Source organism: Taudactylus pleione, unplaced genomic scaffold (assembly GCF_031769625.1).
Source record: "Taudactylus pleione unplaced genomic scaffold, aTauple2 ptg000335l, whole genome shotgun sequence".
Lineage (NCBI taxonomy): Eukaryota > Metazoa > Chordata > Amphibia > Anura > Myobatrachidae > Taudactylus > Taudactylus pleione.
In genome coordinates this window covers 600,233-624,746 of record NW_028284736.1, presented here as the reverse complement: position 1 = coordinate 624,746, position 24,514 = coordinate 600,233, and the positions used below count along the sequence as shown (strand labels likewise).

Genomic DNA, 24,514 nt, shown 5'->3' with positions numbered 1-24,514 from the left:
ACTTTGCTAGACTGCACTGATCAGTTTGTTGCGTGACATTTATACGTCTTTGCGCAAATTAGTCTGAATCTGTGTACAAAGCGCTGCGATGCAGCGGCCGTAGCTTTTTCTCTTGTAAGTTCCATTGTGCTACAGATGCAACTTTTTATACGTGTTTAAAACTAATTTCTGTGCGGTAACAGCCACATCCCAGGGTCTCTAGTACACTGTCAGCGATGCGTCTGCGGTGCGAATAAGGTACAAAATTTAATGAAAAATACAGTGCGCTGGACCTCCCCAAGCAGCTCAGTCGCGCCGGGCGTCTCGCGCAGTATTGGGTATAGTCACTGGGTGTACGAGGACACATCTGTAGTATTTGTTTTCTCTAAAACACACAGAATGGTAGTGTAACTTCCTATATTCTTGTTTTATATCAGGATGGAAGCCAAGAAGAGAAGAGAGGAACTGGACAGCATTAGTGATGCCTTAGCAAACGAACAGAAGAAGAGCAGAGAGTTCCAGTGGTCTCTGGAGAAGGAGAAGACAAAGAGGGAACGTAATGAGCAGCAGCACAAAGAGGAGCTGGAGGTGAGACGTCGGGGTGTGAGGGTTCTGCCCATACAGTCGCCAGCTCACCCTTCTGTATGAATTAATGTCTGGTTCTAAGTTTCCACTTTGCTTACAACTACGAGTCGTATTCAATTTGAGCTGAGCCGCGATACTTTTTCGCAGCCCGGACTTTTCGTCTACTTCGCCTGTTTTGTAGGCGGAAAGTTTCGCGCGCGTGCCCGCTTTACCCCATATTCAATGTGAAAGTACGCGAAAACGGGACCCGGCGAAACTTGAACAGGCGGAAAGTACTGTCGGATTTGGAGAAATCAGCCTGACACCCCCCAAAAGATGCTCTGACATGGGGGTTCCCTATGGTACCCCCCGATTTGGCTTGCTGAAGGTATTTGTTGTTTTTAAACGGGCTCAATAGCTGCTAAATAGCGTTTTTCTATACGTGGTGCAGAATAGTATTCAGGATTATTTTTTCCAGGAAATAACTTATTCCAGCAAATTTGGGGTACTTGAAAATGGGGGTCAGCATATTTAAAAGTTGCTAAAGTGAAGTTGAAAAATCGTGAAAAATCCACCTGCCGCAAGCACCTGCTATCCAAAAACACCTGGGGCATACTTGGGGAGCCCCCCCAGAGTCAAGTTCGCTAGTTTTTAACTTGTACCCCAACATATTTTTTATTTTATGCCCCCTTTTTCAAAGTAATTTTTTGGGGTGTCCTTAAGTGTTGTTTTTTTTTTACACAGTTTACCTTTGGGGGACTGTCTGAAGGCTGCACGGGGGTTCCCGCAACGTTGCACCCCAAAACCCCAATTATGCACTCTCTTCCGCCTGCTATTCATAGGCGAAACTTTTTCGCCTAGTACATTGCATTGACTTTCAAATTGAATACGGGGTAAAAGCAAAACAGGCGAAAAAGTATCGCGGATCTGGACTTTTCGCCTCAAATTGAATACGGGCCTACGTGTAATACTGGCAGCACTGCTGTCTGCGTGCTGTTTAGGCTTTTCTATATCATGGATTAATGTAATTATCACCGGTTTCCTGTGATTATTGTTTGGCAATCCTGGGATATAATTTTGGGGGGGTTTTTGTTATTTTTTTTAGGAGGGTTTGGGCTGCAGTGCTAGTAAACACCTTTACTATGATGGTGGCATATTAAAGAATGTCCTATGTCTAGATTACAAAGTGCTGGACCACAAAATGTATCAAAAAATGGGTCGTCATAGGTTGTGAAAGCAACAGTGTCATCACAGAAGCACTGGAGGGAAGATCAGAGAGATTAGCCAGTTACAGAATGCCGGGTATACAATATGCAATCCCTCTGCTCACACATAGGGGGAGATGTATCACACCACCTAGAGGAGAAGCATTTATTAAGTACATTTTTTTTAAATGATAGGTAGAAGCTGATTTGGTTGCTATGGGTAACTTCTCCATTCTTTAAAGGCTTGATCTATCTCCCCCTTAGTGATGTCTCACATATGTGTATATCTCACACAGTACATGAAAGTTAAAGGGATTAGAGATTAGGAGTCCGAACTGGACTGTAAATTAGTGCTAGTTATTATGATAACCAACAGTAGTATCCGGTATGATAGGATAGCTAGTATGTTTGTGGTGCTCCCTAGAGTCAGTATGGGTATAGTATATACACTTAGAGGCTTGTGTATTAATAATCGTGGAACTTCCGCGATTATGAAGGTTCCGTATTGCGGCGGACATTTTCATTTGTAATGAACATATCCCCGCTATGTACTAAGAGAAACTCGCAGGGACAGTGGTTGCGACAACCACTCTTCCTGCGAGTTATATCACCGGAACTTTGCGGAAGTCTTTCAGTTTGTGAAAGACTTCTCCGGGGGGGAAGCTGACCCTGCGCATGCCAGCCGGGGACTGCGGAAGAGAGATCTGAAGATCTCTATCCTGCAATTAAGCCTCCATAGGAGGAAGATGGTGTAAACTACCGGGGCCAAACGTGGTAGATAGGGGTCAGACTGTAGTCCCTTTCGATAATAATGGGGACTGCGATCTGCGGCACTAATAAGCACTTTGCCGGAGATTTCTGTGAAGTAACTCTCCTGTATTGTGCTATTAGTACATAGCAACAATCCCTAAAATGATACATATACTGCAGTATCTACATCATTTTATGGGGGGGGGGGAGCTTGATAAATAGGCCCCTTAAAGAGAAAGAAGACTAGTGTGTGTGACACTTTTTTTTCTTCATTAAGTTTAAATATAAAAAAATAGAACTTTTATTAATGAAATTCAAAAAATAGTGAGTAGTCAGAGTAACCAACTATGACACACAAGCATGTAACACGTATCAATAAGATATCGTTCAAGCAAGGTCTTTAAGCAGTAAATTGCATCATCTATAGATAAAATAAAGATAGTGGCAGCAGTATTTCTGAATATGATAGTAAGGTATGGAAGTATACCCAGTGTCACGCCATTCCTGAGCTCTACATAGGGAAGTTTCTGTGTGCTGATTTCTATCCACTAACAGTATAAATGGTGTATTAGTATATGATCTCAGTCACCATTAAGATAAATAGATATCCCTTGGGTACGGTCTATCAAACCGTCAATTAACATAGGTTCATGCATATTACCAGTAGGGAATTTTCTTTTTCTACTGCTGAAATGAAATATCTCCTGGCCATAGGCAGCATATTCAAGAATCCAACCTCCTACTGCAGGATTTCTCACCCGAGATACAGATGTGTCTTCACACACTCTGCTGGCGCCAGCCGTCTTTTTTTGCCCAAAAATGCGTCAAGGTTGCAACGTGAAGCATCTAGGACGCACCAGAAGACTGCACTGATTCATTTGATAGGCGACACTTGTATATCTGTGTGCGACTGAGTCTGTATAGGAAGCACGACGGAACTTGGCGCGGAATAAAGACGCAGACGCTGAATCGTATACAGATTCCGACTCAGTCACACACAAATATACAAAGTGTCGCCTGTCAAATTAATCAGTGCAGTCTCGTGCTGCGTCTTAGTCCGCATCACATTGCAAAGTAAGATGCCTTTTTGGGAGAAAAAGACACCCGGTGCCAGCAGCGTTATACGGGTCCTGGCACGCCAAGAGGGGCTGTTTGGCTCGACTTCAGCAGGCATGTATGAGGACACATCTGTATGTGTACCCCCAGAGTGACAGCAGACAAGCTCAAGGCTTGTCTGACAATTGAATTAACTCAAAAACAGTTTAATATATAAATATTTAAAGACGTAACAGATTACTTGGCAAGCATTTACACATGTCTGCGGATGCTTAGAATAAATGTGACACTCTGGACTACATGGGATAAATTAATTTACATTCCTAGGAGTATACATGATTTTAGTTGAGAAAACCTGTTCTACTCTTTATGTATAGTTTCACTGCAACCTTCCACTTATATGGGAATGCAGAAATGTACTGCATGAGCGCAACATTGCAGAAACCGTCCACGCACGCAAGACGTCCCAGCATCCTTCTGCTTATGCAAGAGGTCACAGCATCCTTCCGCTTATGCAAGAGGTCACAGCAAAATTCCTCTTATGATTGATGCTGTAGCAGCCTTACGCTGTTGGTGCATATAGGGCCTGATTCAGAGCCGTTCGCTATTTGTGGTCGTTCGTTCAAAAACAAGGGGTGGCTATTCAAATGATCCGTTCGCAAATTGCAGTCTGTTCCCACCTCTAAGTCTGAACGAGCGAGCAAAACATACGCTCATTTTTTTGATAAAAACGCCCCCTGGCCGCACGCACCATACGTCATGTCCGCTATTTATTAGATTAATCGAATACATCGTACAGCGTATGAACTGCTCGCTATTCTTGTGGTTGGTGTTTTCAACCACTATTTTGCGAGCAGTTCTGAGTGAAAAAAAACCAAGTGACGTGGTCAATGACGCTGCTGTATTAATTATGCACTCCCTTAAAACGCCCGTTTTGACCTTTAAGCACGCCTGCGTTCGGATCTCCACTCCCCGTTTTCAAGCACCTTCCCCTGTTACCACCCACATACGCCTCATTCTGTCACTCAAAATAGCAGGCCCTCGCTATATTGCGTACCAACGATTTTCGGCCGCACTGACTGGTTCGCGCATGCGTACTAAAAACCGTACGCATGCGCAGATGTGCGAACATCGCTCGGAACGAGCGTACTGCCGCTAGCGAGTGGCTCTGAATGAGGGCCATAGTTCTAGTGCTGCATGTATTATCACCGCATAAATCTCAGCGGTACCGTATAGCGAGTGAGAGCAACACGTCGTCTTCATCTCGGGAGAAAAACATGACAGAGCAGCCTCAGCATCCTGCAAGTATTTTATACATGATATTCATAGGAAATGGATTTGACTCATTTGTGAAGGGACTGTTTGAAACCTGCTAATGACCATTTAGCATATATAAAACAAGGAGTATTAATCTTCATCAATGCTCAAAAATCGCTGTTTTTGAAACCGTAATTTCCAGTCTGTGTTTGCAAATTTTGCATTAAGTTAATTGCTGATTTGTTTTCTAAGGATCTTCAAATACTTTTAGCGGACCAGAAGGCCAAGCATCTGGAGATCAGCAAGCGTTTGGAAGAGGAAAAGCAGCTGGTTAAGGAACTCCAAGAGCAAATAGCATCCAGGGAAAATCTGTATGACGCGGAGCTATCCCGAGAGCGAAGCAAAGTATCAGAACTTCAGGCTTTTCTGGCAGCCGAAAAGACTCGATCTAGTGAACTGGCTAATGCCCTGGGATGCAAACAAGGCTTAGAGGCAAATGTGCAGAGCTTGGATGGAAATGGACAGTCAGAAGCACACAAGCTATCTGAGGACTTGCTGAGAGAACTCCAGGGTCAGCTAGATAGTAAACATAGTCATATAGTAGAGTTGGTGAGCGATGTAGAGAGCCATAAACTAGAGTGTGTTCAACTGAGACAGAGCTTAGAGGAGCAGAGGCAAAGCCTAAGGAAAGAGCTAGAGGCCGAGCAGGAGGCTGCAAAGCTGGCTGAGAGTCAGCTGGAGGAACTGATGGCAACGGTAGAAGGACTTCAGCAACAGATACAGGAGAGAGACATTGAGGTCCTAAGGCACCAGACAGAGGAGAAGCAGCTAAAGGAGACCATCCAGAAACTTCAGAACAATGTACATGAAAGGGTCAAAGAAAGTGGTTCTGACAGAAGAGAACATGTTGAAATATCTGTAAGTTCAATGTTAATTTATTCCTTAAATATCAAAGTAATTTACACTGAATAGTTCCCTGTGTTTTATAACTTTGTCTAGAATGTTCTTTTTTCTTTGCAATTTAGGCTATAGTCTTGCAGCTTGAGATATGTCTATGCAAGACTGATAAATAGCATTTTGTGAAACGCGTCGTCCATGATTTTGAATGTTCATTTATGTTCTAAAGCTGGGAAGCTATGACCCTGTGGTTCTTTCCCTGTCCCCAAACTGCACTAAGATGATCCACCCAAAGAGCGTCCATAGTGCTAGTGCCATGGATAGTGACCATGTAATTTGGAGACAGTTGGTGGTGGTGGTTTTTTTTTTTTTTGTTATTAATGACATTTTATTATTGTTAGGATTAATAATGTCTAACATAAAAAATTAACAAGCTGTCATCACCAGTCACAGTTTTTAAGAGTTGAATTAATATAGTTTCTATTTGTAATCCTAAATTTGAAAAATCGGGAGCCTCACACGAGTTCCGGGGAGTGTAGGCAAGTATGATTTTACCGCAAAGTTGGGATCTCAGAACAAGGCAAAACGTCATCTTTTACAGACAAAAGAACATCTTCGTCCATGAAAGATGACGTTTCGCCTCGTTCTGAGATCCCAACTTGGCAGGAAGATCTCAGTCAAAACCGAACCGCTCAACTCTTCTAAGGACAGGCTCAGCTCTTATATTGCGGTTGAGCTAAATAGGAGTTTGGCGGCTGGGCTTACAATTGACCAATAAAATGTGACTTTGTGTCAGTGTTTTTAGAGAACAACTAAACAGCTCAGTAAGCTCTATATAGCCACAACTTTCAGCCTAGTTGCGCTATGACAGTCCTGTGGGGTCTTCTACAACAGCTCTGCAGACCCAAAGCTAATCCGCTCACCGGTATCACTGCCCTAGTTGATAGGACTGTTGTGGGGCAGAGTGGAGAGCAGCGCAGTCCCTATGCAGCCTGCAGGACCATCCACGTGATCGCTGCTGCACTGGTCTAACTTTGTTTACTGTAACTTTTGCCAGACTTGAGACACAACTTAATTTTGGGTAAAGGTCGCCTTTGTCACTTAACTTTTTCTCACTAGCTTGTAAGCTGTAATATGCAGGGGGACCTTACTTCCCTTTGGTTCCTTATCTGTATTTATTTGGTCTATTTCTGTGTTATGTATGCCCTGCTTTCCCCACACTGCAGAACACAGTGATGCCTTAAAAATCAATGACGATAATAGCATTCAAAATAAAGCAGAGGCGTAACAGAGATAGGATAAGTACTACCTGGCTAACAGCCTCGGTAAGGGGGTCAAAGGAGGTAGATGATTGGGCCCATATGCACCCAAAATCGCAGATACAAATCACGGTCACTATAAAAGCCGCAGTTGCGAGACTTCGCAAAGCGCAACTATTTGGAGATGCTTGCTGCTCGGTAACAGTAGGATATGATTCCGGCTTCCGCCAGACACATGTCACAGACACTTATGTCCCACCTGTGCCCATGTTTTGAAACATTTCTTTTATGTAGAATAATGTAATTGGGTAGTGCGCATGAATTATACGTATAAAAGCCTCTGTAATACAGCAGGAAGAAGTACAACAAAAGTTTTGCCTAAACACGATCACACAAAAGCATAACGACGGTTAAAACACCAGCGCTAAGCAGGGGATACGCAGACAGCCAATCACAAGCAGCTCACTACTGCAGTTGATTGTTGTCGTCCTCATCACCCGCTACTTGCACCTTCTCCTGATCACCCGCAAATAATTGGGCTTTCCCTGGTCAGCACGTAATCACAATTGCACGAACATGTGACATCCATCCCACCCATCCAGGTGCAGGCAGGAGCAGGTGGTAAAATAAAGCAAATCTGCATGGACACAGACATGTGCCCATTGGGTACATCCTGTCAATCACTCTGCGATGGGTCTGTGAAGCCACTGCGATCTCCGTTCCGATTGCAGAGGAGTCTTTGCCCACTGCGAAGCATGCACAGAACGCAACAATCGTCCAGTTTCCATGCGTAATCGCGGTTGTGACCTTTGCTGAATTAGGCCCTAAATACATTGAATTGTTGTCATGCTGAATATACTTTCAAATGAAAACAATAATGGTAATGTACAGAAGGGCCCAGCTAGTTTTGTTGCTCATAGCGCGCCATTCAGGCCTCTGTGTCGCGCCATGGAACGTTACGTAATGGCTGTACTGTGGCGTACCATGATATTCTACAATGAAAGATAAGCCCACGGCATGTAATACACCGCTTAACCTCTGGGTGGCGAGTGCTCCACTGATGACATTTGTGCTACTGAATACCATACTGATAAAGAGGATGGTTATCACTGACGAGTGAAATAAAGGTGAAATTATAACACTGATTCTATCTCTAGACTGGAAGTAAATTACCAGCAAGAAATGAAGTCCAACTACAAACAAGGGACGCCCCAAACGTTTTGTGCCCTGATCCCCTGAGTGTGTCGGATGGTGGTCTTGGTACAGAAGAGGCGTCTTTCAGCATAGACAGCGTCAGGCGGAGGCTGCGTCAGGTGTCGGCAAAACTGAGAAAGCTGGCAGCCAAAGCCAGTCAGAGGTGAGCTGGCATTTCACTCATAGACTACCAGTCACAGCCGTGTATTATTTTATAAAATGGTGGCCAAGTAACATCCTACAGAAATAGCGACCGAGGTTTATATTTATAGCGGCTTATGTTATGTTACACTACTTTTGTACTTAGTGGCTTCAAAAGTGGTTATGGAAGATTGTAGCTCTGTAATGTGCTCTATTTATACTGTTGATGTATTACTCTTTGAATAGTAATGAAAAATGGCCAGTAATACAGCTTACTGCTGTGTAGCGGAAAATGTACACAATATCCATGATCTAGTGCGAAAACCTTTAAATGTGCCCATTTAGCATGTAGCAACGGTGTTTGTTTTTTCTTTTTTTGTGTGTCATATTTATATTAAATGTATTAGTGTATAGTTTTTAATGTGTGTAATATTTAGATTACAGATGTGTCCTCATACACTATTGCTGCAGCCGTGCCAAACCGCCTTCCTCTGTGCTCCATGTCCTTTGTGCCGAGTGTCTTTTTCACCCAACAATGCGTTTTAGTAGCAATTGGGTGCGAAAAACAGCTTCATGAGACTGCACTGATTAAGTTAATATGCGACACTTGTATATTTGTGTGCGTCTGAGTCTGACCCCCGTATATGAATTGCTACGAAGCAGCGGCCGCAGCTTTTTTTCCACGTCAAGTTCCGTTGTGCTTCATTTACAGACTCAGTCGCACACAGATATACAAGTGACGCGTGTTAAATTAATCAGTGAAGTCTTTTGAAGAGGTTTGTCGCATTCGATTGCAACTAAAACACCTTAACCGTCGAACAGGCCCGGCGGCTCTCTCGCGCCGCATGGTGTATGAGGACGCATCTGTAGATGTGGAGTCGCTATGAAATACCGCCGGCGCTGTCGGAAGCCCGACAGCGCTGGAAATCCCGATCGTGGATAGGTATCTACTAACCTAACCCCCCTAACCCTAACCCTCCTTAGGGGTGCCTAACCCTAACCCTCCTTAGGGGTGCCTAACCCTAATCCCCCCTCTAAATGCCCAACCCTAACCACCCCCTTCCCCGCTGCCTAAACCTAAGTCCCCCGGGGGGTGCCTAACCCTAAGTCCCCCCCGGGGGTGCCTAACCCTCCCTCCCCCTAGCCTAACCCTAACCCTCCCTCCCCCTAGCCTAACCCTAACCCTCCCGGGGGGGTGCCTAGCCCTAAGTCCCCCCCCGGGAGCCATAAACCTAACCCTTCCAACCCCCCCCGCTCGCGGCACCCGGCTGTCCACTCGCGGCGCCCGGCATCACTACGATCGGATGTAGATAGATGTAGACGCCCGGCATTTCACCCTTGCCGGGATATGACAGTCGAGAAGCCGGCTGCCGGTATTTAGGCAGTCGTCTTCCCGTTTGCATACCGTAGATGTAGCATTGTATCTGTGCTATATTTAGATTAATAGTGGCAGTTTTTTTACTTTGTGTAATATTTAGATTTGTAGCATTTGTGTATATCATATTTGGATGAAACACAGTATATAGATTTAACTTTGTGTATTTAGATTAGATGCAGTGTCGTCTCTGTGCCATAATTAGATTGGATGTAAAAGTGTATAGTTTTTACTTTGTGTATTTTTTAGATCAAATGTATTGTCATTTGTCATACGTAGTTAAAACATAAGCAGTATATACTTTTTTCTCCTTCATCCACTAGGGGACACTGGAGCTTCATGACAGTGGGGTATAGACGGTGGGTTGAGTTGAGCCTGGCACTTTAAAAATCTACAAGTGTGACTGGCTCCTCCCCCTCTATGCCCCATCAACCCCAGTTTTTAGAATGTGCCCGAGTAGAGCCGGTGCACAGGGGCTGTCTCCAGCCCTTATATTAATTTTTATATGATTTGTAAAAGAATCAAGCAAGAGGACAGGCAGACTGTTAGCTGTGACAGTCTGCCTGCATCGTGGGAGCCGCCAGAGAGGGGACCACACGGCTACTGCAGCCTGTGTCCGGTCACCCTATGGAGGGGAGGCTGCTTTAGGCAGTTAGGAGTCATCAGACTCAGCGGGGCCCGCCACAGCTACCACTGGCTTGTGTCCGGGTCCCCGCTCTCCCCTCACTGCCCAGCGCTCTGGCCGCAGCAGCTCGGTGAGTAGCACACCTCTCCTGACTAGCAGGAGAGGTGAAAATAACTGCTGGGTCTGAAAACAGCGCGCGGCTGTCAGCCCCGCTGTCAGTTGCCACGCTGGTGTTGTGATAGAACACCTGCGCTGGCTGTTAGGTAGGCGCGCTCACAGCGGTCCTGCCTCTGCGTGCCGGTGCTTGTGTAAAAGGCACCGGCACGGTTATCACTGGGGCGGTCGTGCCTCTTGTCCCCGCTGTTATACAGTGGGACGTTCTGTCCCCGCACTAAGTGTATGCCGCGCGCATACAAAGCGGCGGCCATTAGGGGAGGAGCTTATGGGTCCCTCCTCCTCTTCCTCCTTCACTGCCTGGGCTAGTTTGGCGCGCTCTGAACGGGAGTGGCGCCTCAGACTGCAGGCACTGAGCGGAGGGGGAGAGGAGCAGATGAGAGCATCTACAGGGGGTCTGTAAATACAGAGGGTGGTTTTAACTACTTTCTGGTCCTATTGATTGCTCCTCCCTTATATGCCTGTCTGCCCCTGTTACTGAGTTGCATTTTCTTGAAATTCTGCTCCTCTTATACTGCTCTGCATGCAATTTGAGTAGCATTATTATTGAAATTCTGCTCCTCCCTTATTGCTCTGTCTGCTCCCATACTTGAGTAGCATTATTATTGTAATTCTGCTTCTCCCTATACTTCTTCTGCATTCCTGAATTGTATGTGGTGCTTGTCTGTGAGTACATGATGACATCCAGGACAGAAAAAACTGCATCACAAAAGCTGTTTGCCTGCACTAAGTGCAGGAAGAAGTTTACCCATGCTCGCTCCGAAGGGTCTTCCCTGTGCGAGACATGTGAAGCAGACAGTGCTAACACGCAGTCTGTCACTCCCTCCTTCATAAATAGTTTGGCCGGGGTCATGGCGGACCTTTCTTCTGAATTAGCCGCTTCCCGTAGGGAACGGGAGTCTGCCAGAGATCTACCTGGCACATCTCACCCTTCTTTTCTAGCAGAACCAGCGTGGGCTCAGAATTTAGTCCGCTCGGTGAATAGCCTTGCTCAAGTGATGGGTTCTGCGTCTAAAGCTCCTGAAGCTACGGTAAGTCGCTCTTCTAAAAAGAGGGCTCTTCCGGCGGTTCTCCAGTCGGATGAGGATTCGGCAGCGGATCACTCGTCTCAGGAGGAAGGGGAGATGCTGGACGAATCAGACGTAGAGACTTACTCACAAGAACCTGAGGCATTGCAAGGTATTGACGCACTCATTCTAGCGGTAAGGGAAGTTCTTAAGATTTCTGGCCAGGAAGCTCCAGAATCGTTAGAAGACTCCTTATTTGCCAGGTCACAGAAGATGGCCGTCACATTCCCTGTTTCTCTCCAGTTGGATGAACAGATGACGGCAGCCTGGCAGAATCCGGACCGTAAATTCCAGATTCCTAAGCGTTTCTTCTCTCTTTACCCATTTCCTGCGGAAAATAGGAAGAGGTGGGAGACCCCGCCACCTGTGGATTCTTCGGTTTCTCGGTTGTCAAAGAAGACCACGTTACCTGTTCCAGGAGCTACTACATTGAAGGAAACCTCAGAGCGGAGATTAGAAACCACTTTGAAATCCATTTATACGGCCGCAGGTGCACTTCTCCGCCCGGCCTTGGTAGGATCTTGGGTCAACAAGGCTGTGGAAAAGTGGGCGGAACAATTGACTGAGGGTCTTAGATCCAGCACTCCGCGAGCAGATCTGATTACCTTGGCAGAACATATTCAGGAGTCTGCTGTATACTTAGGAGACGCCTCCAGAGATATCGGCCAGGTAGGCGCTAGGATTTCTGCTTCGGCGGTCTCTGCTCGCCGGGCACTTTGGCTTCGTGCCTGGCAAGCGGATGCGGAGTCAAAAAGAGCAGTGGAAGCTCTTCCTTTCACAGGCGATATTTTATTTGGTCCAGAGCTGGACAAATGGATTTCGCTGGCCACTGGAGGTAAGAGTACTTTTCTACCTTCATCAGCACCTCCTCCGCGTCGCTCGTTTAGGGGACCTTCCTTTCGTTCCTTTCGAGCATCGGCAAGATTTCAGGGACGATCGCGAGGTTCGTCTTCAGCGGGGCGAGGAGGCCGTACTAGAGGACGTCAAGCAAATATTGGCCGCCGTCCAGATCCCAAGCCAGCAGACAAGCCTGTGGCATGACGGGCTCCCATCCCATCTCGGAAATCCGAAGGTGGGGGCACGCCTCCAGCGTTTCTCGGAGGTTTGGAGACTGACTTCTCCAGACACTTGGGTTCGAAATCTGGTATCTCAGGGGTACAAGATCGAGTTCGCTTTCACTCCTCCTCGGCGTTATTTTACAACAGGTTTGCCCGTCGATCCCTTGAAGCAACTAATTTTGCGTCAAGCGATCGAGAAACTTTTGCTGGCCGAGGTCCTTGTGGCGGTTCCCACTGCACAAAGGCAACAAGGGTTTTACTCAAACCTTTTTGTGGTTCCGAAACCAGATGGGTCAGTCAGACCCATTTTGAATCTGAAATCATTGAACCAGTATCTTTCATTTCACAGGTTCAAGATGGAATCTCTCCATTCTGTCATTGCAGGACTAGAGGCAGAAGAGTTTCTGGTGTCGATAGATATCAAGGACGCCTATCTGCATGTCCCAATTTGGGTTCCTCACCAGGCTTTCCTCAGATTTGCCATCAGGGAAGCTCATTTCCAGTTTCAGGCCCTGCCATTCGGTCTCTCGTCAGCTCCCAGGGTATTCACCAAAGTGATGGCCGTCATGGTGTCTCACTTGCGCTCTCGGGGGGTGACGATAGTTCCGTACCTAGACGATTTACTCATCAAGGCTCCGACGGCAGAAGTCCTTTTACACCAAGTGTCCCTTACACATCAGATTCTCATTCAACATGGATGGATTGTGAACTTCCAGAAGTCTCAGTTGATGCCGTCCCAGAGACTTCAGTTCCTAGGAATGATTCTAGACACTGTTCTGCTTCGTATATTCTTGCCAAGGGACAAGGCCATAGCCATCCAGGAGCTGGTTCGTCTAGTGCTCAGACCCAGGAAAGTATCTGTGCATCTTTGCATACGTCTCCTGGGGAAAATGGTGGCTTCCTTCGAGGCCATCCAATTCGGCAGATTTCACTCCAGAATATTTCAACTGGATCTTCTGTCTCAGTGGTCCGGGTCCCACCTACAGATGCATCGGCTGGTGCGTCTGTCTCCCCGGACCCGCATATCCTTGCTCTGGTGGCTTCGGACGGAGCATCTGTTAGCGGGTCGCCGCTTCGGAATTTGGAATTGGACCTTGGTCACCACGGACGCCAGCCTCCGCGGATGGGGAGCGGTGGTTCTGGACAATCACTTCCAGGGGCTTTGGTCGCAGCAGGAGTCCCTCTTACCAATCAATGTTCTCGAACTGCGGGCAGTCTACAGAGCTTTGATACAGGCTGCTCCTCTGTTACGAGGACTTCCGGTTCGGATACAATCAGACAACGCCACGGCAGTGGCATACATAAATCGCCAAGGGGGAACCCGCAGTCGGATGGCAATGAGAGAAGCCAGTCGCATCCTTCTGTGGGCAGAAAGACACGTAGAGGTCATTTCAGCAGTGTTTATTCCGGGGGTCGACAACTGGGAAGCGGACTACCTCAGTCGTCAGGATCTTCATCCCGGGGAGTGGTCCCTTCATCCCGAGGTCTTTCATCAACTGGTTTGCAGATGGGGGAAGCCACAGATAGACCTGATGGCATCTCGGATAAATCATCAACTACCCCTTTACTGCTCCAGGACCATGGATCCGGCAGCGGTGGGAGCGGATGCTTTACTGATCCCTTGGCCGTACAGCCTTGTGTACCTGTTCCCACCGTTTCCGCTCCTCCCTCGGATTCTCAAGCGGATCAAACGAGAGTCGTCCACCGTCATCCTAGTGGCTCCGGATTGGCCTCGTCGGGTTTGGTACTCCGATCTTTTATTCCTTCTGGCAGACGAACCTTGGCATCTTCCGCTACGATCGGACCTTCTACAACAGGGTCCATGTGTGTACCCGGATTTACGGCGGCTTCGTTTAACGGCGTGGCTATTGAGACCGCCATCCTAAGAAGCCATGGAGTTCCTAGGTCGGTCATTCCTACCATGCTTAGGGCTAGAAAACCGGTAACATCAGCGCATTATCATCGCATTTGGAGGGCTTATATCTCCTGGTGTGAAGGTCGTGGATCCTCCACTTCCTCTTTTCATTTACCACGTCTTCTTCTTTTTCTTCAAAAAGGCCTCGATGCGGGGTTACGCTTGGGATCGCTTAAAGTGCAGATTTCTGCTCTTTCTATTTTTTTCCAGCGTCGCCTAGCTCTGATTCCGGAGGTTCAGACCTTTTTTCAAGGGGTTCTTAGAATTCAGCCCCCCTTTGTGCCACCCACGGCTCCTTGGGACCTGAATCTTGTTTTATCTTTTCTTCAGTCATCCACCTTTGAGCCTTTGCAGGAGGTGGAATTGAAGTATTTGACTTGGAAGATGATCCTTTTATTGGCCCTGGCTTCGGCCAGACGTGTGTCGGAACTTGGAGCCTTGTCCTGCCGTTCCCCTTACTTGATTTTTCACGAAGATCGGGCGGAACTTCGTACCCGGCCTTCCTTTTTGCCCAAGGTGGTCTCGGGTTTTCATCTGAATCAGCCGATTGTAGTGCCAGCGTTGTCGGACTCTTCTGGGGATTCTCACTCCTTGGATGTGGTTCGGGCACTTTGCATTTATGTGTCCCGTACTGAGGGGCTACGTAAATCAGAGGCTCTATTCGTCCTTTATGATGCTAATCGGTGTGGCTGGCCGGCGTCTAAACAAACTTTGGCCAGGTGGATTCGTCTGACTATTCGTCAGGCATATGTTGCTTCTGCTCGACCACCGCCGGTATCCATTTCTGCGCATTCTACGCGCTCTGTGGGTACTTCTTGGGCGGCACGTAGAGGTGTCTCGGCTTCACAGCTTTGTAGGGCAGCGACGTGGTCTTCGGTTCATACTTTTGTACGTTTCTACAGATTTGACACTTTTGCGGCTTCTGCTTCAAATTTTGGTCGTAGTGTCTTGCAGGGCGTTCAGCACTCTCCCCCCCAGGAGGGTAGCTTTGGGACGTCCCCACTGTCATGAAGCTCCAGTGTCCCCTAGTGGATGAAGGAGAAAACAGGATTTTGGTACTTACCGTTAAATCCATTTCTCCGATTCCACAGGGGACACTGGACGCCCACCCAGTGCTTCTTGTCTGTTCTCAGTTGTTTGTTCTGCTTCAGTTCTGTTGCAGTTTTGTCTGTTTTATTGTGTGACTGTTTATCACTGCAGCCTGCTGTGTTCTTGCAGTGTGTCAGTATGTTGGATGTTTCTTTTCCTGTTCTCCTTCTCTGTTCTTCAGTCTGTTCTCCGTCTCCTCTCGGGCTCAGTTCTTTAAAACTGGGGTTGATGGGGCATAGAGGGGGAGGAGCCAGTCACACTTGTAGATTTTTAAAGTGCCAGGCTCAACTCAACCCACCGTCTATACCCCACTGTCATGAAGCTCCAGTGTCCCCTGTGGAATCGGAGAAATGGATTTAACGGTAAGTACCAAAATCCTGTTTTTCTGTGTAGTATTTAGATTAGAAGTAGTGTTTGTGTGTATTATATTATAGGTATAGTATTTATATCATGTTTACATGAAATGTAGCTCTGTATAGTTATTGCTTTGTCTAATATTTAGATTAGATGTTGTTGTTTTGTGTTTCATATTTACATTATATGGAGCAATGTGTCGTTTTTCCTTTGTGTATTATTTTGATCAGATGTAGTGTCGTTTGTGTGTTCTATTTAGATTACATGTAATAGTGTATAGCTTTTACTTTGTGTAATATTTAGATTAAATGCAGTGTTTGTTGTCATACTTAGATTAAAAGTATTAGTGTATAGTTTTAATATTGTGTAATATTTAAATTAGATGTGAAATTTGTGTATCATGTTTAGATTAGATGTAGCAGTGTATAGTTTTTACTGTGTGTAAAAATTATATTAGATGTAGCATAGGGTGTGTTTTCTTTGCCATATTTATTGTTTGGAATACAACAGAGTTACTTTTTATTCAGTGCGTTTTACAGCTATTGGTATGTACATGGCTGCTTATTACTATTATGTTATTTAGCACTACTGATTATTGGACCTAATGTGTATTGGGTCACAACCCACTGAATTCCTGCTGTAGGTTCAGATAGCATCCATTGCCCTGGCTGCAATAATTGTATTATCCGAACTCTTCTCAGACAGCTATTAAGTCAGAATCATTAAATCAGTCACATGGGATGCCTGCGCTTAGAATCCCGAAGGTAAGTAGCGGGGGACAGGGAGGGTTATGGTTAGGAGCTAGGGTTAGGCACTAGGGGGGGGGGTTAGGTTTAGGGTGCGGGGAGAGGGAGGTTAGGTTTAGGCACAAGGGAGGTTAGGTTTAGGCATCGGGGAGGTAGAGTTAGGGGCAGGGAGGGGGAAGGTTTAGGATACTGACCGACAGATGTTGGTATCCTAACAATGTCGAGATGCCGGTGTTGGGATTCTGAATGCCGGGATCCAGAGCACCGGAATCCCATACGCAACCCATCCTGCAATATCTGGCATTGAATAAGTGTTGTTCTTATACATAGATATACATCAGGGACTTGCATTGGTGACTGCAGACAGTATAGTGAATGCGTTGGGGGGTATTAATTGGAAGCTGTCAGATCACTTTCTCTCCCTGGATACTACACTGTAGGCCAGCTCTCACCCTCATTTATACAGCAAACCACTTAGTGTTTATTTCATATTATAATATAATACCTTATACCCGGGTTGCATTCTTTTCTTAAAGGGTACTGTTTGAGGGTGCAGACGACGACGCATTTGCCTGGTCCCAAAACAGCATTGAGGAGGTCCTGTCTCAGCTTGAGCACGTGGCCATGTTGTCACTCCAAGGACAGGTGAGGTGACGCTGGTGATTTACAGCTGTTCTCTGCCTTCAGGTGGCTCAGATTTATTGGCTTCTGCATGTCTCTTCCTGCAACTCTAATTAAATACATTGCTTTGTCTTTCTCGCTTGAACATGTTGTTTTCCTGTAAGGCCCATCTATATCTAAGGGATTGTTTATTGCATGCTGGGATGGCACACTAGGGGGACATTTACTAAAGTGAGAGTTTTTAGAAATGGAGATGTTGCCCATAGCAATCAATCAGATTCTAGCTAGTATCTTCTAGAAGGAGCTAGTTAAATGTTACGTAGAATCCGATTGGTTGCTATGGGCAAAACTGTCACTTTAGTAAATATACCCCTAGGAGTTGTACAACCGGTGGGAAAATATCCTAATCCTTGATTGCCGTATTCTTCATATATCCATTTCTAGTGAACAAATGACAACAAATGTAAACATAATATAAAGTATTTATAAAACATTGTGGCTATAAACCACAGCTGAGTGGGAAACTATCTTGCAACAACAGCTGAATGGACATGGACAAGTGAATGCGTACCAAAAAAAAGTTCTTTCAAATGCACTTATCTGTTTACTGATGCACCCAAGCCTGGGGATTGGTTTGTGGTTCTGGTCTTTACCCTCAGGAAACCAAAGTCAGGGAATGTGATATCACGGTACATAGGTAATTATCACGTGAAGGGGAAAAAAAAGGGGGCAGACCATAGTTTATTTCAGTGTGAGAAAAACAGCAGGGAACTGGTTGCACTCCAGGTTACAGTACAATGTGCGTACCAGAATAATAATCAGTTGCAACTTATCTGTATAGACTGAGTTGTGTGTTCTCCAAGACTTCACAAGTGGGCCTGGGGTTCTTTGCTTCTCATACAGAGGAAAATCCACATTGTGCAATATGCTTGAAAGCAGGTAACTAATTTTCTCTGTTAGCCATGGGGGACACTGGGAACCATGGGTATAGAGTGGAGCATGGGGAGCCTGTGCACCAACTAGTTAATCTTTTTTTGCCCAGCAGCACAGGCTCCCCCTCCCCTATACTCCACCCCCTCAGCCAGAGAGCCAGTTTTAGTTTGGTGCCTAAGGAGTGGTCACGCTTTTAGGGGCTGCTACTTACTGCAGCCACTTTATTACTTCTATACTGAGCGGGCAGCGGTTCAGTGTGATTTACAAACCCGCTGCTGCTCCGCCGCTTCCCCTGTTCCGGTGGCTGGAGCACTGGCGACAGAGTCAGGTACCCTGGCCGCTTCCTACTCACACAGGCAGGAGCCTGATCGCAGCCGGGAGCAGGTAAGGCTGCTCTCTGCTTGCAGGGGGTGTTTTTAGTGGTTAATCGCCGTCAGCCAGGGAGGTGACCAGCAGCGCTGGCAGTGGGGTGTCGGTCGTCCCCGCACCCTCACTAGACCACCAGGGAAGCGGGCTTTAGAGGGAGTCTCTCTATCTGAGAGAAGCACATTCCCTGGGGTTTGCCAGACAGGGGGAGGTCAGCTTGTCCCGTTAGCTCCTACCCCATCCTTTGGAGCATCCCCTGCTCTAAGATACCCGCCACAGCGCTGCTCCTCCGTCTCCTCTCTCCTCCCCTCTGCAGACAGCGGACGGCCATTTGCAGACACCGCCTCTGCAGACACCGAGCGGCACCGGCCTGCCATGCTACAGAGAGAGGGACACTGGCTACTACCTCCCCTCTATACCCCACAACCGGGTATCAGGTTACAGTATCAGGCTCTTTTCTTTGAGTGTTGAGCAGTTATTGCCCATTTTTGCATTATCCAGCATTTAATGTTTTGCCTGTGTGCCTGTATTTAGATAGTACTGTTTCTTATTATTATTTAGTCTACTTAACCTCCGTTAGTGGTTAGTTACATTTCTACTTAACCTCTGTTACTGCTTAACGGTTATGTACTGTATGGTACCACTTATTCTCAAGTGGTTCTTTCAACATTCTGTGTCTTCCACCTTGTCACAGGTTGTGTGTCAGGTGGCCGCACAGCTGAAGGTCTCTCCGTCCACTCCTCCACTGACTACAACAGCCCTACCTGAACCAGCATGGGTTCAGGGTTTGTCTCAGTTGGTCCAGGGCCTAGTGCAGGTATCTACCTCACTACAACAGAGGCCTCGGTTGTCTAGGCAATTGTCTAGACCCCTCAGATCCACTTCTTTCATGCTATGACTCAGTCAGGGGACTATTCTTGCCCGGAGGAGAGGATGTGTCTGTAACGTTGGATGTGGAAACATTGTCTGTTCCAGAGGACTCACAGTTCCAGGTAGATGTAGATGCCTTGGTCAAGGTAGTTAAGCCTGCTCTATTACTTAATGATTCTGACACCATAACTACGGCAGAGGCACCGCTTTTTAAGTGGAAGAAAAGAAGAGGTGGCTGTATTTCCTTCCTCTTCTCAATTGTGGCGGAGGCTTGGACAAACCCTAACAATCGTTTCCAGGTATCTAAGTACACTTTGAACTTTTGCTCTCTCTCAGCTGCAGGTAGGGTCAAGTGGTAATCCCCACCTGGGGTGGGCGCCCACGTAGCCCTTTTGGTCAAGTCCATTACCTTGCCTATCCCAAATGCGGCTTCTCTTATGGATCCTACGGATAGGACAATGGAAATCTTTCTAAAATCCATCTTTTCAAACTCTAGTGCTGCTCTTCGTCCAGTTCTCACCTCTGCTTGGATGCTCTAGGGCAGGGGTTCTCAAACCCGGTCCTCAGGACCCCACACAGTTCATGTTTTCCAGGTCACCCAGCAGGTGCACAGGTGTACTCATTACTCACTGACACATTTTAAAAGATCCACAGGTGGAGCTAATTATTTCACTTGTGATTCTATGAGGAGACCTGGAAAACATGCACTGTTTGGGATCCTGAGGACCGAATTTAAGAACCTGTGCTCTAGGGCGTTGAGTGAATTATCTTGAGGGCCTTTGCAATGGTAGCCACCGATTTTAAATTGCTGTCCAAGTGGACCTCAATTACCAGGCCAGTGTTTAAGCGACCATTGACTCTTTCCTCCTTTCCTCCAAGGTCTCAGCTTCCACAGTAGCTGCTAGACGAGCGCTCTGGCTGCATACTTGAAGTGCGGACTAGGGTTCCAAAAAGTGTTCTGGAAGCCTTATCTTTCTCAGGTAATATCTTGCTCGGGCCCAAACTGGATAAAATTGTGGCTGCAGCAGTGGCTTCTACAACAACATTCTTCCCATCAGAGGCACCTAAATCAAAAGGTTGATCCACAACCACAAGCTTCCTCTGTACTGCTTCCGCACCAGGAATCCGGGAACTTTTGTGGTGGACGCCTTAGCAATTGACTGGACTGGAATGGGATTCAAATCCCGACAGCGTGAGCCCAATAGCAGGAAATCCCGACAGCGGCAGGTAAGTGATCTAACCCTCCCCTCTCCACCCCTTAACCCTAACCCTCTCTTAGGGGTGCCTAACCCTAAACTCCCGGGGTGGTGCCTAACGCTAACCTCCTCCTGGGGGTGCCTAACCCTAACCCCCCCTTACTGCTCCCTAAACCTAAGCCTCCCGGGGGAGTGCCTAACCCTAACCCTAACCTCTCCCTGGGGGTGCCTAACCGGACGGGCGCCCCGGACTTACCTCTTTCAGGCACACGTCATCCTGGATTCCGGCATGGGGATTATCTGTATTTCGACGCCTATCATCGTCCTTTGCCGGCATTCTGCAATCAGGATTGTGACCGGCTTGCAGAGGCTGGTCACATAACTACATCCTCCGATCTCTTTTTAATCCCGCGGGTTCTCTGCAAACCGAAGTTGGGGGGCGACATGGAAATTCTCATCACTCCCGATTAGCCATGTCGAATTTGATATGCCGAACTTCTCAGCCTGTCCATAGACGCTCCGTGGCATCTCTGTCTCCTGCCGGACCTTCTGTCTAAAGGTCCGTAAATGCACTCGGACCGATGGCTTTTGAGACTTCCATCCTGAGGGAAGAAAGTTTCTCGGTCAGCCGTACTCTGCGGAGTGCGGTCTGCTGTCTTAACCCATGGGTTTTCCGTTTGTCTCAGATCCTTCCCTTTTTGCAGGCAGGCTTGAATTAGGGCCTTCAGCTTTCCTCCCTTAAGGTTCAGGTCTCTGCACTCTCGGTTCTCTTTCAAAGGAAAATTGCCTCTTTACCGGATGTCCATACTTTTATACAAGGTGTGCTTCAACTTCGACCACCGTTCATTCTTTTGGTGGCCTCATGGAATTTGGCTTTGATGTGACGCCCTTAAGGCTTCCCCCTTTAAGCCTTTGGAAAAGGTGGAACTCCATTGGCTTACCCTGAAAACTGTCTTCCTACAGATGTGTCCACATACATCTAGCCTCCTTGCGTGCTAAACAGCCCTTCTAGTCACACCATGCCATCACTGATTTGAGTGTATTATTTAATTGCTCTCCCTTTCTTATTTTTCACCCGGATCAGGCGGTTAAAAGGACGCCCCTTGGCTACCTTCCGAAGGTCGTGTGCCATTTCCACATTGATTAGGAAATTCTGGTACCCTCCTTTTCCGTTCCTGACACTTCTCCAGAGTTGGCCTCCCTGGATATGTTTAGGGCCCTCCATGTTTATATAAATAGGACGCAGGATAGCCTAAAATTTGATTCTCTCTCTGTTCTTTACGACTTCAACAAACAGGGCTGGCTGGCTGGCCTCCAAAGATACTTTGACCTGCTGGCTTCGCTTCACTATCTTTTGGCGGACCAACCGGCCAAGACCTCAGTGTGTGCTCATCTCACCAGGTTGGTGGAGACTTCACGGGCGGCTAGGTGTGGGGCATCTGCTGTACAACTTTGCAGAGCAGCCATGTGTTTTCTGCCCACACTTTCATCAAATTCTATTGCTTTGATGCCTTCGCCACCTCCAGATGCTGGATTCAGGCGTAGTGTAGAGATATCCATGGTTGAGCACAGGTGACTTAATTAGTACCTCAGTCAATTTGATTTAGCCACTTGTGCTCAACCATGGATATCTCTAACACCTGAACTGTTGGGGAGCCTTTAGGACCGCGTTTGGGAACCTCTGCTCTAGCTGTTTGTGTGCTTGAGAGGTGTGTGCCGGTGTCCCTTATCCTCTTCTCATTCTCCCTCTCCTTGAGTTTAAGTAGACTGGCTTTCTGGCTGAGGGGGTGGGATATACGGGAGAGGGATCCTGTGCTGCTGGGTATAAAAGATTGTTGCACAGTCTACTCCGCTCTATACTCATTGTTCCCAGTGTCCCCCATGAACTTCAGAGAGAAAGATTTAACAGGTAAGGACAAATATCCCCTTTTATTGGCTAAAACAACATATTTTCTATGTTCAAGAAGAAGACTAGAATAAAAGCTTAAAGGAAAATCCACATTTAGGAAATATAAACACAACTCATAGTGCCAGCCAGCACTCATGAGGAATATCCAATAATATGTAGTAATAGGAACTTAGGGGTCTATTTACTAAGCCTTGGATGGAGATAAAGTACCAACCAATCAGCTCCTAACTCACTTTTCAAACAGCCTGTGACATGGCAGTTAAGAGCTGGTTGGCTGGTACTTTGTCTCCATTCACTTTATCTCCATCCAAGGCTTAGTAAATTATCCCATAAGCCTCTGATTTCTCAATAAAATTTTAATCAAAGAGGGACAGTCAATCATCATGTCCTACAGAAAGTCCCCGGCCCTGACTTCTAAATGGGGCATAGCATGGTCTGGAAGTTCATATGTTACAAAATGATCCTCATTTATGAGTATTCTCACTTGTACTACTGAAGGAAAGGTCTTACTACGCCGTCTTGGTCTTTTGTAGTTGTATATTTGTATAAGTGCAGGAGTTCAACATACAGACTGCGTAACAGGTTTCTGTATTAGAGATCCCCTAATTGTTCTTTCTCATATCTCACCAGAACTTGGTGCTACCACCAGGAATAGCGGCCAACACACTCACCGAGAAGCTGCTGACTCAGAATGCTGAACTGACCGGCTACGTCAGCAGGCTTACCGGGGAGAAGAATGATCTGCAGAACGCCCTGCTCAGACTGGAGGGTGAGGTCTCCCATCATAGAGCCATAGGTCCATCCGGAGACTATGTAAGTACCTGACGGCAACATGCAAGGGTCAGTTTCCATGCCAGCCATACAGTACCTCCCATAGTTATTTATGCTGGTGAGTTTCCTTATGTTGGTGGCAGTTTCAGCAGAGGGAGCCCCCTAAGGGCCGGATTCGGCGGAAAAGTTTCTCCTATTGCCGCTTTTCGTCTGCTGCGACTTATCTCCTCATTTAATTCCAGGGCTTTTTCGCCTAAGCGGAAACTCAATGCATTGTAATAGGTGAAAAAGTTTCTCCAATCAATAGCAGGTGAAAAGAAGAGCAAAATCTTTATTTTGTGGTGCAAACGTGGGGAAACGACTCAGAACCATTGGGACACCACCCCAAAGGACAAATCAGCCAAAAAAAAAAAAAAAAAACTAAGAACACCCCAAAAATAAAAAGTAAAAAGTGGGGGGACAAGCAGAAAAACGTGCGAAATTGGCTTCTTGGGGGGCTGCAAGGATGGGTCAGGTGTTTTGGGATTTTTCAAAATCACTTTAGAGACATAAAAATATGCTAGCACCCATTCTCAAGTACCCCAAATTTGACTGGACTACTTATTTTCACACAAAAATATTGCTTTATGCTATTCTTCACCACTTTTACAAAGACTCTAATAGCAAGCAATAAGTACCCAAAATAGTTTTATTAGGGCTATTAGTACACATCTATATTGGTCTCCTATGTTAGTGCATTTTTTTCTGGGGTACAGACTGATTTCCCCAATCCTTTCAGTACTTTTCGCCTGTTTTGGAATTGAATAAGGCGAAAAGCGGGGAGGATTTCGACTCTGAAACAGGCGAATGAGGTGGAAAGTCGGACAGGCGAAACTTTGCCGACTTTTCTCCTGTAATTGAATACGGGCCAAAGTCCGTAAACTGATTCTGCTTTTGTTATTGTGCCTGTAGATCCTATGATAGGTCAATAAAAAATTATACAATGTGCCATCATTAAGGTGAAAGCAAGTATGCACTACAATGAAACCAGAAGCTTTCCAAGAAACGCGCACAAATTAAACGTATACAAAAGCACTAACGTACGACCTCATTTGGTACGATTTTTTTTTTTCACGATGTTACAAATCCATCTTAAATGCCAAA

General features: G+C 46.5%; 1 protein-coding gene across 6 annotated transcripts in view; it reads left to right on the top strand.

Annotated features, from left to right (window-relative positions):
* Positions 1 to 24,514, top strand: part of AKAP9 (A-kinase anchoring protein 9) — a 254,911-nt gene that overhangs the window by 225,498 nt on the left and 4,899 nt on the right. For all 6 annotated transcript variants that reach the window (XM_088443864.1, XM_088443860.1, XM_088443863.1 and 3 more), the window contains 5 exons: positions 417 to 567; positions 5,064 to 5,729; positions 8,125 to 8,324; positions 17,242 to 17,350; positions 23,231 to 23,413. In XM_088443864.1, the coding sequence (XP_088299990.1) occupies positions 417 to 567; positions 5,064 to 5,729; positions 8,125 to 8,324; positions 17,242 to 17,350; positions 23,231 to 23,413 (1,309 nt within the window). The remainder of the gene's footprint in view (positions 1 to 416; positions 568 to 5,063; positions 5,730 to 8,124; positions 8,325 to 17,241; positions 17,351 to 23,230; positions 23,414 to 24,514) is intronic.